Source organism: Dipodomys merriami, unplaced genomic scaffold, assembly GCF_024711535.1.
Source record: "Dipodomys merriami isolate MVZ:Mamm:240054 unplaced genomic scaffold, mDipMer1.0.p SCAF_5, whole genome shotgun sequence".
NCBI classification, from domain to species: Eukaryota; Metazoa; Chordata; class Mammalia; order Rodentia; family Heteromyidae; genus Dipodomys; species Dipodomys merriami.
This window is the reverse complement of record NW_027206068.1, coordinates 37,045,444-37,062,179: the sequence shown is the minus strand read 5'-3', so window position 1 is coordinate 37,062,179 and position 16,736 is coordinate 37,045,444. Positions and strand designations below refer to the sequence as shown.

The following is a 16,736-nucleotide window of genomic DNA, read 5'->3' as shown; positions in this document are numbered from 1 at the left end:
GCACTTCCCCGAGCTCCAGGCCCCGCGGCCATGCGCGCGCGGTGAGGCGCCCGCGTTCCCAAGCCGCGGACCCCCGAATCCCGCAGCTCATGTGGGATCGCTGTTGAGTGTCCCTGGACGAACGAAGGAGCGCCAAGATGGAGGACTTTACCGCCAGGACCTACGGCACCAGTGGCCAGGACAACAGACCTCTGTTCGGGGAGACATCAGCCAAGGTGAGTTGCGGACTTTGGTTCCAGGCCACGCGCGCGTGTGGGGTGTGTGTGTGTGTGTGTGTGTGTGTGTGTCTGCCTGCGTTCCCGCGTGTGGGGTGTGTGTGTGTGTGTGTGTGTGTGTGTGTGTGTGTGTGTGTGTGTCTGTCTGTCTGTCTGTCTGTCTGTCTGTCTGTCTGTCTGTCTGCGTTCCCGCCAGAGCCAGGCTGGATCCATTAGCAGCGCCCCCCCCACTTGGAGGTAGACTGAGCTGGTTCTACACCCCACCCCAGGTTCCCTTCCCAGCTTGTTTGGCCTGCCACTTGGCGCCTGCTTTCGGACAGGATTGGCTTATAGAGCTTTGAAGATTGGGGTGGAGAAAAAGTTCAGAAAGTTCCAGACCATTTGTTGGAAGCCCTTTGCCAGAGGGGAACTTGGGGTAGCTGTACAACCTCACCTCCACTTGAATCTCAGGTGTGTCAAGAGAGGTGCCTTAGAGCCCTTAGGGTTCACTCTTGAGGCAGTAGTCCTTCAGGATGTCTTTGATAGCAGCCGCCATTCCAGGAAGTGATCAAAGGGTCCCTGGGCCCCAACAAGCTAAACAACTACATTATTCTAGGCTTTTATAGATTTACAATCTTTCAAAATGCTTGATTATATAATGTTCCGGGCCAATAACTGATGAGAGCTCTTTTCCTGTACTCACTGTTAACTTTCGGAGTAGTCTGGGCAGGATAAGCTTGGTTTTCATTTTCCTGTAAGTGGCAGTGGGGATCTTTGACCCCTGATAAAGTGCTTTCAGCCTCTCAAGACACACACAGTCCAGGGCTTCCAGGGATAGGAACTTGTACACGTGGTGGTCAGGAACACACACATTGCTGAGTTTGGAAGCTGCCAGCCTGCCAGCAGATTAAATTCCTCACAAGAAAAATCTTCACAGGGATTTTTACTATATCTGAAAGTATTTTAATAAAATTAAGCTTTCTTTCCAGGAAGCTGCCTTTTCTTGATTCGTGTGGCTTTGCATGGTCCCAGACTACAGTGGTTAGGAATTATAGTCCAGTAGATAGATCTGTTTCTGTAGCCTTGTTGAGCGTTACAAAATGTGCTTGGTCTCAAAGATTCCAGGTAGGTGGAGGAAAAGGAGCAAATCAATGTGGTTTGTCTAGATCATATGCCTGCTCTATACCCTGACATCGCAGAGGGACATGTTGGGGATATAAAGGAGAAACTATTTGCTTTAATGGGGGAAATTTGACCAAAGGAACATCAGTATAACTTCCATACTGATTGAGACCTCTGGTCTCCTTTTCTTCATTATTCCTGTAGTATAGAGGGAGATGACTTGGTTTTAGACTGGTTGACTTATATAGATATTTAGCAGCTGGATGTGGTGGTATGTGTCTATAATCCTAGCACTAGTGAGGCTGAGGTAGAAGGATCATTGAGGCGTTCAAGACCAACTTTAGAATATCATGAGACCCTCCCCCCATCTCAACAAACAAACAAAAACCTGAACAAATACATAGACATTGAGAAATATTGATATTTTCTGACTAGTTAGGGTTCAAAAGACCAATGCCTAAGTATTTTAACTATTTGTTTATTGTACACATAATTAGTTCAAGGATGTACAGTCCCTCCATTAATTGGGCAATGAACTATGATGGTAGATTTAACTACACTGAGCAAAGTTAAGAATAATATATAATTACAGATCTCTCAAAATTGCTTCTCTTGGTTGGCTCTGCGAAGCTGACTGGATCATTAGATGTAGAGAAATTCCATAGGATAGAAAAAGAAAAGACATTCTATGGCTCCAGGGTATGAGAAGATACATGCTTCTAATAACTTAAGATGCCAGAATCTGAAGGAGAAGCATCTGTCTTTGTTATAGAAAATGAAGGTATTTGAGGTCCTGAAGACAGGGCACAGGAATGAATGGTGCCTTAATCATGAAGAGATAGGGCATATTCCAGTCCAGCCATTCCCAGAGGACAGGAATTGCAAGAACCCCAGGGTATTTTTGAGGACCCTAAAGAATCCTGGCTCTTGTATGTGGGTATCCTCAGTTTACTCTGTGAGATGCCAGGAAACTGAACCCAGTAGCCACTTTACAGTGGAAACTTGTACTAATGAACTACTGTGCTAAAAAATCTTGGAAGGGGAAAGTTGACTTCCTGTTAACAGTCTAACAGACTTTCTGAGCTATTAATAGTCTTACTTGCTTTGCAGGTACTATATAGCCTCTATATTTATATTATATATGTGTACAAATATATTTTTAATATTTTTATAAAGGTAATGTACAGAGGGATTACTGTTATATAAGTCAGGTAAAGAGTACATTTTCCTTTCCTATTTTATTTTTATTTTTTATTGTTATTGTAAAGGTGATGTACTGAGGGTTATGGTTATATAAGTCAAGTAAAGGGTGGACAGTGTCACCTCTACCCTTGCTCCCTCCCAGTTTAGCCTCTCAACTTCTTTACTGAGTGAAGCCCAAGAGCAGAGAAGAGTCTGGAAAGAAGTTTGTGGTTCCTCAGTGCCAGGCAACATGCTGGGCATTTGCCTTTTCCTTGTGTGTTCATCAAATGCCTTGCAAGGTAGAGGTTGCTATTCCTACTGTACTAAGGAAGTAGTGCTGCTAAGGATGACTTGTTCTGCCACCCAGCATTCTCTGACAATATTTCCCAACTCTCTTTTGTGAGTTGAATAGTGGAATGAGTAGTAACTTAATGATGCAGCACTGCAGACAGTTCACAAACCTATTGCCATTTCACAGGAAGTAGGGCCGAACTGGTTAGTCCCACATGAGTGAAAGATACTGGAACCTAGTGAACAATACAAATATAACATGGTAGCCCATGAGTAGCACCCTGGTGGCCATTCCCTGGAGGATTTCCCATTTTCCTCTGTACTGGATTATACATACTGATTTTAATTAGGGAAACTCTAAATTTGGTCAGTCCTTAACACAATGCTTAGGAATAGCTTTATAGATCAAGCTGTGGAGCAAAAGGCAAAGCAAAGCAATTTTCTAGGGTTATATAAATGTCTAAGGAATTATTAACAAAAAGGAAAGTTTTTCTTTTGTAAGAAACATATCCTTCATTCCTTGACATCTCTGGAATTATATATTAGTATTAATTTGAACTCTCAGGGCCTTTTGTTCTCTCTAGGCTAGAGCAATACTGCTGAGCTATGCCTTCAGTCCTGTTTTATTCTGGTTACTTTTTTGGGTCCGTTCGTGGGGCCTGAACTCTGGGCCTGGGCGCTGTCCCTCAGCTCTTCAGCTCAAGGCTAATGCTCTACCACTTGAGCCACAGAGCCACTTCTGGCTTTTTTTCTTTTTGCTCATGTGGTGCTGAGGAATCGAACCCAGGGCCTCATGCCTGCAAGGCAAGTGCTCTACCACTGAGCCTCCTTCCCAGCCCCTCTGGTTACTTTTATGATAGGGTCTCGCTTCCCACCCTGGTCTTCCCCTGAGCCACATTCTGTTTACTTTAGGCTTCTTTTCCTCACTGGGACCACAGGCATATACCACTGCATCCAGTTTCAATCTGTGGAGATAGTCTTACATTTATCTGCCCAAGCTGGCCTGAGACTCCAGTCCTCCTAACCTCAGCCCCTGTGTAGCATGGGATGACAGGAGTTTATCACTATGTCCATCTCTGGAATCTTTCAAACTTTTTGTGATAGGGTTGACATGAAACCATTATTTTCTGTGTTGAACCTCACAAGTAGCTTGGACTGTAGGCATGAGTCACTGGTACTGGCTTTTTTGTGTATTTTTAAGACAGTTTTGCTATGTGACATATGCTGGTCCAACTGTGTGCTCCTGTTTTGTGTTATAGTACATCTCTTTTTTTGGGGGGGGGGGAGGTCCGGTCGTGGGGCCTGAACTCTGGGCCTGGGTGCTGTCCCTCAGCTCTTCAGCTCAAGGCTAGTGCTCTACCATTTGAGCCACAGCGCCATTTCCGGCTTTTTTCTTTTTTCTTATGTGGTGCTGAGGAATCGAACCCAGGGCCTCATGCATGCAAGGCAAGCACTCTACCACTGAGCCACCTTCCCAGCCCTGATAGTACATCTCTTTCAAGTAAAAAAAACAAATACAGCACAGAGACTGAGACAGTATAAACGTATTAGACTGTTCTTGGTTTTGTTTGCTTTTGTGCCATTACTGGGGCTTGAACTCAGGGCCTGGGCACTGTCCTTTAGCTTTTTTTGCTTAAGGCTGGCATTCTTAACACTTGAGCCACAGCTCCACTTGGGCTTTCTTAAGTGATTAATTGGAGATAAGAGTTTCAGAGAGTTTTCTTGATCCTTAGATCTAAGCCTTCTACATAGGTAGGATTATAGGTGTTAGCTACCGACTCCCACTATAAAATTTTTTTTTTTTTTCTGGTTGTGGAGCCTGAACTCTGGGCTTGGGTGCTGTCTCTCAGCTCTCCAGCTCAAGGCTAGCACTCTACCACTTGAGCTACAGTGCCACTTTTGGCTTTTTCTGTGTGTGTGGTGCTGAGGAATGGAACCCAGGACCTCATGCATTCAAGACAAGCACCCTACCACTGAGCCACCTTCCCAGCCCCACCATAAGATTTTAAGCCTGAGTTGTAGCTTAGTATTTTCTAAAGAAGCATGAGCAAATAAAATTTATCTCAGTATTCCTATTAAGACGTATCAAAATTGGTGAAATTAATTTAAATATTTTTATTTGGCCTATAAGTTCATCATCTCAACATAAAACAATACAAAAATGGGATATTTTTACTTTGTTTGTATTAAGCTTTTGAAATCCAGTGTGTACACTGTGCTGCCATTTGGACAGCACAGTTCTAAAGCTAGTGAGTCACTAGTTACGGTAGCTCTGTAGTCATAGGAGTGAACTATTATTATTTTTCTTCTTTTTATATAGCGTCTCACTATTGCTTTGGCTGGCTTAAAAACTCACTGTAGCCCATGTGATGATCCTCCTGCCTCCGCTTCTCAAGTGCTGGGATTATATAGTTTTTCTTTGTTCATGTCATTACTGGAGGCATTAAGCTCTTGCTTTACTATTTCCACTCAAAGCTGGCAGCTCCACTACTAGCTGCTTTTTTTTTTTTTTTTTTTTTTTTTGTTCTCGGTCGTGGGAGCTGAACTCTGGGCCTGGGCACTGTCCCTCAGCTCTTCAGCTCAAGGCTAGCACCCTACCACTTGAGCCACAGCACCACTTCCGGCTTTTTTCTTTCTGCTTATGTGGTGCTGAGGAATCAAACCCAGGGCCTCATGCATGGTAGGCAGGCACTCTACCACTGAGCCACCTTCCCAGCCCTCACTTCCAGCTTTTTGCTGCTTAATTGGAGATGAGTGCCTCATAGACTTATCTGCCAGAGCTGGCTTTGAACTGAGATTCTCAGATCTTAGCCTCTTGAGTAGCTGGGATTACAGGTGTGAGACATCGGTGCCATGTTCCCAGAGAGGATTTTGCCTTTAGAACCATACACTGGAGCCTCTCCATAACTTGGCCCTTCACAGAGTCACCTCCCACTCCAACCCAGCCTTTTCCTGCATCCCCTCTTCTCATGAGTAAGGAAATAAATAACACAGGAAAGGTAAGATCTTTCCATGACCTACAGCCCTAATCAAACAGTTTGAATGTGGAATGGTGGAAGATTAATGTCTGCTATTTGAGTTTCTGCTCCTTAATTAAGAACAAAGCTATGGTTCTGAATGCTGTCCCAAAGCTGTCCTCCAAGGAGGGTGCATGCTTCTAGCTTTTCAACAGGGTTTATACATGGTCATCTGAACACAGCTCTTATGTTCAGTGGAGAGTTTCTCACCTAGTGGGACAGGAAGCTATTGACTTCTTTCATTTTGTCTGCCTCACAACTTTTAGTTCCTGTGCTAAAGGAGCAATTCAGGACAAACAGATGCCATGGCTTTCCTCATCCCAAGACTAGGGTGGGGACTGGGATTCCTGGGGGTGGGACTCATGCATTGGCTTGTTTGGAAAGCTCCAAGGGGTCAGGAACATGGGTGGTTAGGATCCACTGATCTTACCCTTGCTCTGTACAAGCTCCATTCAAACACTTTCTGCTTGCCTTACCTGCCTCCTTGCCCTAGGCAAATGGTCTTCTCCAGACACCTGAATCCTGATTAGTCTGATTTATCACTTTGGCAAACTTCCTTATAGTGCATTTAGTTTCTATCCATGCTTCCCTCTTGCAAGCCTGGCAGGTTCAGGGCTCTTGCTCTTTGTTCTGAGGACTTGTGTGCATCTGGCTTCTGACTAGCAGTGTATGCTCCTGGAGTATAGGAGTCAGTTTTTCTTTACTCCTTTAGACTCTAGTACTAGGCACAGTATCTTGTCCTGTTTGTGTACTTTTGTGTATTCAGTTTTACTTGACAGGAGAATTTAGCATCATCATAAAGTAACCTGTACTCTTGTGAAAATTCTGAAGCAAGGGAAGACAAAGGCTAGTATTCAGAAAGCCAAGATATGTTCCTTACCACAATAAGAAGTGGCATTTCAAACTCCCATACAGAAAAAGCTATCACCATCTATCTTTTTCTCTACTGATCTATCTGTCTGTCTGTCTCTCTGTCTCTGTCTTTTTACCTATCAATCAAAGAGGACAGTAATGAATGGGTAAATAATATAGCATTTTATGAAAAACACATAAACTAAAACCTTTGAAGCATGTGGTCTACTGAGTATCCCTCTGAAGATTTGATTTTTTGCTGTTCTGTGTTAACTGGCTGGTTCCACTGAATTGAACTATTTTTTAATGGTTAGGTAATGTATTGGTATAGGGAATATGTTTTCTGGTGTGTTAGAAGACTGATCTGAGTGTTCTTTGGAGAGTGATGGAATGCATTTAAAATTATTGGCTTTTCTAGAAACTGAGGCTATGGCAGTGGGTCAGCTCAGCTCCCACTAAGCTCAGGAGCCTACTCAATCATGGTAGAAATAATAGAACAATTACCTACAATTTACTACTCAGTCAACAATGCATATGTTGTTATAGGGGCTTATCCTAATCCTTACAGCTTTGTATTTATCCTAATCCTTATAGCAGGCCTGAATTTTAGACTATTATACACACAAGGAAAACTAAGGCTTAAATATTAAGTGACTTAAACTCAAGGCCACAGGCAGGTACATGGCAGGAAAGAGTAAGCCAGTCAGGCCTCCACCTCTGCCTTTGTGCTCTATCTCCAATCCTGAAGCTTGGTGTGCATTTTAGGGTGCTTCTGGGAGGGCACCAACTTTAGGGGTCATTTTCTTCCTTGAATGTGGACTGGGTTTTTTTTCTTTTCTCCTTTTATCGGTCATGGAGCCTGAACTGTGGGTCTGGGCACTGTCCTTCAGCTCTTCAGCTTAAGGCTAGCGCTCTACCACTTGGGCCACAGTGCCACTTTTGACTTTTTCTGCTTATGTGCTGATGAGGAATCGAATCCAGGGCCTCATGCATCGGAGGCAAGCACTCTACCACTGAGCTACCTTCCCAGCCCTAGAGTGGGTTTTTGTCTGTTTTTAATTCTGTGGTCTGATTCCCCCAAATTGTGCTCCAGTGGCTATAATGGATTTCAAATGCATATTATCTATGAGGAGACAAGGGAAGAGATTTCTAAATGTCTGTGAAGAGGGAAATTAACATATCTATGAACTAACTTTTCTAGATAGAAATGAGGCAGTAAGTTTGTGTTCAAATGAACATATAGAAGTGGAGGTCTTGTCTGAGAATTGGAAGGGAGTTGTAAAGGGTAGGTGTGTTTGCATTCTCAGAAAGCTTTCTCATATATCCTCTGCTGTTGGCACAGTTCAGAGTTCAGTGCTTCTTTAGGAAGTTTCACAACAATTGGCCCTATGCCTAGAGCCAGTAGGGCAAGATGTCATCTTAGTCTTCGTGTATGCATTGGATGTTCCTGATGAAAGCATAAGTGGAAACTGCTGTTTGGTCAGTTGCACGGCTCTCAAAAAAACCCAAATGAAACCCATGGATAGGGCATGGTTTCTTTTGTTTTGTGTTTTGTTTTGCTTCAGCTGGGCCAAAACCTTTTGATATGAAGTTTCTGTTATTTGGAAGGAAAGCAAAAACAGTTTCTGAGAACTGGCCTTTTATTTATAGTACCTGAATACTTAAGTTTGGTAAATGCAAAATGTTGGAGTAAAAATTGTAGGATGTAGTTCAAGAGTCTTGATTTCCACACTGTTAGGTGAACAATTGTCGGAAGTAGAGCCCTTTGGGTTTACGGAATAAGGAATAGTTAGATTGGGGTGTTAAGTCTAAGGACTTGAGTCTAGAAGCAGGGGTAAGATTCTCTCCCCCCTCCCCCCACCCCAGTCCTGGGGCTTGAACTCGGCCTGGGCAGTGACCATGAGCTTCTTTTGCTCAAGACTAGCACTACTCGAGCCACTTCTGGCTTCTTGTTTTATGTGGTTCTGAGGAATCAAACCCAGAGCTTCATGCATGTTAGGCAAGCACTCTACCACTAAAACACATTCCCAGCCCCAGGGTAAGATTTTTTACAGTGGGGAGTGACAGGTTAATTTTCTGATCCGGGAGATTCTGTTTGAGTCAAAGGGGTGGCAGCAGGAAATGGTGAGGGAATATGAGTGATCCTTTGTGGATTTTTTATGTTCAGTACTAAATTTTAAACTCAGGACTTTTTGCTCTCACTTTTTCCACTTAAGATTAGTACTTTACCATTGGTGCTGAATTTCTGCTACTGGCTTTTTGCTGGTTAATTGGAGATAAGTCTCTCAGAATTTTCTTCCTGGGCTGGTTTTGGACCACCATTCTTAGAGCTCAGCCACCTGAGTAGGCATGAACCAGCATATATATAGATACCTATATTTTCTTATCACTCTATTTATATAGACTCAAGCAATCAATTCTTTTTATAGCCAGAAGTTTTCCTCATCTTATCATCAGTCAGTGTGCTTTAATTAGTGAGTACTTCCCTATTGTACTTTCCATTTGTCACCCAGAAATTTTACTACAGTATTTCCCTTTTATCTACAGATGCTTCAAATCATGGATAGAACTGACTCCTAGATTTTAATATTTGAATGCCTTTTTCTTACTAAGTACTTACCATGCATTGTGGCTGTGTAATGTTTGCTTTATGTGGTACAAAACTAGCCTAAATTTCTTTTTTTTTTCTCTACAATTTCATACACAGATTTTTTTTTGGGGGGGGGTCAGTTGTGGGGCTTGAACTCAGCCTGGGTGCTCTCTGTCCCTCAGCTCTTCAGTTCAAGGCTAGTGCTCTACCACTTGAGCCACAGTGCCACTTCTGGCTTTTTCTGCTTATGTGGTGTTGAGTAATGGAACCCAGGGCCTCATGCATGCAAGGCAAGTACTCTACCATTGAGCAACCTTCCCAGCCCAGATTCTTTCTTAACAACCTTATCATGTCTTTTTTTTCCTTCAACAACTCTGTAGGTGTATTTGCCAGCTACTTTTGTACCCTTGAGGCCATTATTAAGGGTCCCTTGAACACAAATACTGCAAAGGGACAATTCATGTCCTAGGCAAGATGGACCTGAACATTAGGGGAGATGGAGATTTCATCATGCTACTTGGAAGCAAGCAATTTAAAACTTATTTCTGGGATTTTTCCATTTAACTTTGATTTTTGGACTATGGATCACTGGTAAATGAATCCATGGAGAGCTAAACAAGATTGAGAGGACTATTGTACTAATTTGTACAAATTAAATTCAAATTATAATAATTTGAATTTAAATCAGAAATGCTGCTTTAAGACAATTTTTGTTTTACAAGTTTTATTTTTTTGGGGGGAAATCTATATTGGAGCTCAGTGGCTTGGCATTTTTGCTCAAGGCTGGCACTTTTGAGCCATACCTCCACTTGTTTGTTTTTGTTGTTGTTGTTTTGCTGGTTAACTAGATGTCTGCTGGGGCAGGTTTTGTACTGAGATCCTGAGATCTCAAGCCTCCTGTACTATAGATATGAGCCACTAGGACCCAGCCTATGTCTTATAAATTTCTAAAGGGGTTTGGATATATTGAGTATAACTTTCATATCTGTCTTGGGCATAGGCAAAGAAAGAATTATTGCTATGGAAATAGAAGGTTGAACATTGTATTTGTTTGTATTCTACACTCTATAGAAGCAAGATGTTTTCTTGAGAGCCAAGGATAGCTCCTTTTGGACATTTGGGAAGATAGTATCAACTTCTTGTCAGAACCATCATTACTATCTAAATGAGCTTGGGATACTCTGCTCTTGAAGGTTCTGGATAATGACTGATCAGGCAAGTCTGGGGATGTTCTTGCTTTTTCATTATCAGGGAACTGGATCTACTCTGGCTCAAGTGCAGTCTGAAGTTTATGACTAAGAATTGAGTTAAATACTCAGGTCTAAATGACCTGGAAGGGACCAGATGTCATTTAGCCCTATCTTATTTGATAGACCCATATGGGTTAAGATGGGTTAAAGGATTCATCTGAGGCCACTACCCAGGAGCAAAATGAGATAAGAACATTAGTGTCCTGAGTCGAATTTCAGGATGAAATGTATTAAGCTTTTTTTTTTTCTTTTTAATTTTTGGTGCTAGTCTTGGAGCTTGAACTCCTGGGCCTGGGACCTGTCCCTGCACTCCTTTTGCTCAAAGCTAGCACTTTAAGCTTGTGTCACAATTCCACTTCTTGCTTTTTAGTGATTAATTGGAGATTAGAATCTCATGGACTTTCTTGCCTGGGATTTGAATCACAATCCTCAGATTTTAGCCTCTTGTATATAGCTAGAATTACAGGCGTGAGCCACAGTGCCTGACAGATGTAATTAATATTCTTAAGATTTTTTTTGAACTACTCATTAAGTTTACTTTTTTCAAGTACTACTGGATGGAGACAATAGTGTATCCTTTGGTTTCATCTGAACCTGGTTACTGGTAAATGGAGATAATGTATTTGTTACTTGCTTCACAGAGTATATACACAGATGTATATACATCTTTTTCATTTAGAAGAAGACAGAAATGTGTCTCTTTTGGGCTAGGGCAGATCTCTTTGCTATGCATTGCATTCCTTCCTTCTCAGCCCTTAAGATACTCAGTTAACCACCAACTGTTCCCATTTTCCCCAATTTTTTAGTAACTGCAGTGCTTTTGTTCTCTGGACTTGGTAAGAGTTCCTTAAGTGAACCATCTCTTTCCTTCTTGTTTTGATATGCTGGACTTCTTCCAGCAACCCCCCCCCCCCCCCTTGCCGCCCGTAATCTCCTGTGGACTTAGTGGCCTGAGTCCTGAGTGATATAAACTGGAGAATGTAGTTTATTCATTGTTGTATTTGCATCTGAAGTAATGTTAAAATGACTAAATGACTTATACTTTGAAGTTTCTCTCAAAATTAAAAATATACATAGATGTACATGTACACATCCAGAGATGTATATTTTTATGTGTCTATTATCAATTAAGACTAAACCTGCAGCTGAACATTTTGGCTTTGGGGGAAGAGACATCCTAAATCTCTCAGCAGGTAAGAATCTAGGCTGGTTCTGCCCTATCCATCTTGCTTGAATAAGCAACAAGGTTTAAAGCTGGCAAGGGAGAACAATTTTGGTAGGTGTAACTAAGGTAAAAATTAAGTTGGGAGGAAGCTAGTTTTTATGAAAAGTGAAAAAGTCATTAATTGTAGAAGTACAGTTTCTGTTTATTTCAGTGAAGTTTAAATGCAGTATTCACTTTTCTTCATGAACTCTTATTCTGATTTAGTCACAAAATTGTCCTTGGCAATCCTGATTAGCTAGCTATTGATTTATTCTCCATTTTTGTTGGAGACTGAGACCTCAAGAAGGGATCATTTCTGGCCCAAGCTAGAGCCTCTCCATCTTAGGATCTGCTTCTGCAAAATGGTTTGCTTAGACTCGGCTTTTGAACACTGCTTACTTTAAAATGTTACTGGAGAATCTTGTTAAAAATGCAGATTTTTTAACAAGGCCCCACACCCTCCATTTCTAACAAACTGGTTCGCAAATTACACTTAGAATAGCTAAAGTTTAGAGGACTGCATTAGAAGAGGACTCCCAAAGGTGCTAGTGTTGTTTCTTTGGTTTGGTCTACAATTACATTAATATGAATCGCAGAATACCTAAAGCTGAGCTCTTGGCTTGATGAAAATATTTTGAGAAATAGTTCTGCAATATTCTAAACAGTTCATCTCAACTTGATAGCCCCCGAGGGAACCAATACTTTAGAAGCAGAGAATATAGAAATATGTACGACAATGACTTGGAATTCAGTGACCTCTAGAAAGGTAGGCAGAGAAATATTTGTTAAAGTATAAAGTATATATCAGAATGAATAAAATCAATTATCAAAGGTAGCCTACTATCTGGAAAAAAAGTCCACCTATGTGGAAGTCTTTATTCTTAGTAGGCTAATAAGCTCTTTTACTAATAGGCTTTTTGAAGTGCCATCTGCCACTTGCCATCTTGTCTATAGAAGTAGTAGTAGCTTATAGTTTGCTCCTCCAGTGAGGAATATAAATAGGATCTGTTGTGCTTGGAAGAATGGGCCTGCCATTGAATCATGTTTCCATCATTATTGGTGCTTGAGAACTTGGGGTCAGCTCTCTAGTTTTGCCACCCATAAAGTAGCCATCATTTCATTACAAAATTTTTCATGAAGAGAGGTGAAAGTTCTGAGGATGTTACTACTATTTTTCCTCTTGCTTTGATTCTGGTGAACAAGTTGCTATATTTGGCTACCTTTCATCTGAACCTCTTCCCTGGCTGTTCTGAGATACACAGAAAATCCATGAAGCTCAGAGGGATAAACAGATACTCTTGCTTCTCACAATAGACCAGAAGAGTGCAACTGAACATTTTATACAGAAGTATTGGAATGTAGATTATTTTTATACACATTTTATGTTAAACACACTTTAAGTCATCTTGTGTAGTTAGTGACTGGTAAATTACTCCAGACTGGGTCTCTGGTTTATTCCATGGTTCTATGAGCTGTGCTGTTAAGATCTGATTAGTCCTCTAAGATTAAATTGCAGGGAAAACTATTCTTTGTCCTTAGACCTGGCACACCTAGTTATTATTTGGATTTTGGGACTTTCCTATACTTTTTGCCTGTTGTACTCTTGGTATTCTTATCTTGAAAAGTAGCTTGAAATTGAAGGTTTGGTTTGCTGTTGAAATTCCTGTGCCTCTCCCATGTCTCAAGTTTTGTTTATCGGTTACTTATATTCCATACCTACTCTGTTCTCTGTTGATACCAAACTTCTTTTTAAAGATTACTGATTAATTGGATGGGAATGTAGCTCAGTGGTAGAGTGCTTGCCTATAAAGCACAGGGCTCTGGGTTTGATCTTCCCTGCTTCTCCACACATAGAAAAATAACTGCATTCATTAGACCCAGCTTTAATTCTCAGAAGTAAGATTATTTGTTAATCTAAATGTTTTCTAAATCAAGTTTTCTGTGGTTTTGTAAATAACATGTCAAATTATGGCTACTTTTAACCACAGGACTCTCTGGTTTCAGTTAATTCTAATCTGCTTTTGGCAAATAATTTAACCACATTGGGTCTAAACTTACCTTAGTCTGTGAAATGAAGATTTAAAATTAAAATTGGATTAAGTTTCCCAGACATTGTATTGGCTGGGAATGAAAATCACAAGGAAATAATAGGGAGGACCCTAGGTTCTTCATTCAGTCAAGTAATTCTTTTTATAAACTGAAGTCTTTGCTATTAAATAAGATGGAATGTTACTTGACTAACTGGTCTCTGAGATTGGTTTCTGCTTTGACACTTTGTGGTCTCTACTTCTAGATTAAATAAGGACACTTCAATACCACTATGTCTTCTAGTAATTTTCACTAAGGCTATAGCTTGGCAGTCCCAGTGCTATATCCTTACACACATTACTGTATATACAGGAGCATTTGTAAGCATTCCTTCCTTTTTAGTCTTCTCCAATCTTTCAGAAACCTCCTCTAGTTAATTGCAATTTCTCAAACTATCTTTTCTACTCTTATGACTCATTACACACTGCCTGGTCTAGCAGGTGAATGTATCAAAGTCAAAGAAAGGTAGGATTTTGGTTTCTTCATGCTGAACCAACCTATTGCCTTGAATTCATACAGAAAGCCCCAGGAATGCAACCATGGCTTACAAACTCTTTCTTTTTCAGGACCGAATCATCAATTTAGTTGTTGGCAGCTTTACATCCTTACTGATTCTAGTAAGTATCTTTATTTCGTGCTGTACTCAGGCTCTTAAAAGTTTTAACATTAGCTGGGCGCCGGTGGCTCACGCCTGTAATCCTAGCTACTCTGGAGGCTGAGATCTGAGAATCGCGGTTCAAAGCCAGCCCGGGCAGGAAAGACCGGGAGACTCCTATCTCCAATAAACCACTAGAAAACCGGAAGTGGCACTGTAGCTCAAGTGGTAGAGCACTCGCCTTGAGCTGAAGAGCTGATGGACAGCGCCCAAGCCCAGAGTTCAAGCCCCATGACCCACAAAAAAAAAGAAAAGGTTTTAACATTAAATTAATCAAAAGGAAAAAAAATTCAGGAAGGAAGGGCTGAGCATGAGCCAATGATGTGTTTCAATCGCAGTCCACTTAATGCTTTTAATTTTCTTACCACAAAATTACAATTGGCAAATGAAGGAGCTATTTGGATTTCCACTTCCAAAATTACCAAGTGAATATGAGATACAGTGCTATTGAGTTTGCTTGCCTAGTAAATTTATAAAAATATCACTCTCTACTATCAGCTTCCTCTATAACTCATCATTTTTGCTGGGAAGGTGGCCCAGTGGTGGAGTGCTTGCCTTGCATGCATGAGGCCCTGGTTTCCATTCCTCAGCACCACATACACAGAAAAAGCTGTTAAGTGGTGCTGTTGCTCAAGTCGTAGAGTGCTAGCCTTGATCTGAAGAGCTGAGGGACAACACCCAGGCCCAGAGTTTACCATGACCGACCAAAAAAGAAAAAGAAAACCCAAAAACAAAAAACAAAAAAACCCCAAAAAACAAAACATTTGGTCAGTGTATAGCACTTTCTTATTCTGTGTAATACAACTGGGTATTATCACAGTAAACAGCTTCAGTTTCCATAGTCTGATGACATTTGTCTAGACTTTCATTAAATTGGTTAAGAGGATGAATTTTTCCATACTTCTTAATAAAAACAATGGGTATATGAATGGAAAGCCATCCTTCAATATTTTTCATAAAGGTAAGTAAAATCATCCTTAATTTTTTGTAGAAGTATTCAGCATAACAAGATGGCTAGACCTCTTCAGGATAGTCATTAATCCTAGGAACGGGGTTTACATGATTTCTTAACAAAGAGGATGAGATTAGCTTGTTTGTCACTGTTTTGTCTCCTTTTGTAAGTGGCTGGAAAGTTTGCAAATATTACAGAAAAAACTTGAACATGTTTACAAGTTTTTTAAAATATATTGAAATTCCAGAAAGCAAACCCAGTGGTGGTAGATATAATTTTATAATATGCACAGACTGGGAGTAATCAAGTCTTGGAATTATTTGTAAATCCTTACACAATTTCCCTCCCTACAGGTAACACTGATCAGTGCTTTTGTATTCCCTCAACTACCCCCGAAACCGCTGAATATATTTTTTGCTGTCTGCATCTCTTTGAGTAGTATTACTGCCTGCATACTTGTGAGTACTATTTAAATTTAAGTAGAGTGTTCTTGAGAGCCTGATATTGTAGTGCTGATGGACAGAGTTCTCATCCCTGGGTCCATAAAGAAGTTTCTCAAATATTCTCTCTTCCATGTCAGAAATTGCAAATCATTAAGTTACCTTTTTCTATTAGATTCCTAAGTTATAAACCTAACGGGAAACTACGTTCCCTTATATTTAAAAAGGAAAACAAAAATATCTTTAGCTGGCTGAAAAATTTGTACTTGTCTTCACTCAAGGACTTGTGCACAGGGCCATAAAGGGTTTGAAAATGTTAGTTAGGGAAGAATCGATACTCTGGATTTGTTCCTCATAATGAGAAAATTAGTCTCTGTAGATCTATGATTACTCTCCATTTGGAGGCAATTAATATCACATTTTCAGGGGAACTTAAAGCTGCAGTTTTGTCCTAGTCACAAGGACTTTGCTTTTACTACAAATAGGGGCTCCTCACTACTTAAGGCTTAACTTGTAATGGTAATTTACTTATCTGACTCAAGCAGTTCACTTGTCTGACCTATTTACTGACAAAATAGGAAGAGTAGGTCCTTGGGATGTGGAAACCTAGAGTAGTATCAGAGTTATTAAGAATAAGGATTAAATTGTGTTTGTGTTGGTCTCAAAAATATATAAAGGGAAACATGACATTGGTGGGAAAAAAATTAGTGGTATTTTTATATTCAACAGTTGGCCTAGTGGCTATTACTTAAAATTTTATTTAATTCTTCTTTTAGATCTACTGGTATCGACAAGGAGACTTAGAACCGAAATTTAGAAATCTAATTTACTATATCGTATTTTCTATCATCATGTTATGTATATGTGCGAACCTGTACTTCCATGATGTGGGAAGGTGA

General features: G+C 40.6%; 1 protein-coding gene across 2 annotated transcripts; it reads left to right on the top strand.

The window, feature by feature from the left end:
* Positions 1–38: 38 nt before the first annotated feature.
* Tmem243 (transmembrane protein 243) lies at positions 39–16,736 on the top strand. Of its 2 annotated transcripts, none has more exons than XM_069996384.1 (4): positions 39–215; positions 14,357–14,407; positions 15,751–15,855; positions 16,614–16,736. In XM_069996384.1, exons 1-4 carry the CDS (start codon positions 138–140, stop codon positions 16,734–16,736), a joined length of 357 nt encoding a protein of 118 aa, XP_069852485.1. In that variant the 5' UTR covers positions 39–137. The 2 variants fall into 2 exon arrangements, with proteins under 2 accessions (XP_069852485.1, XP_069852486.1); XM_069996385.1 differs by lacking the exon at positions 39–215 and adding an exon at positions 10,336–10,463.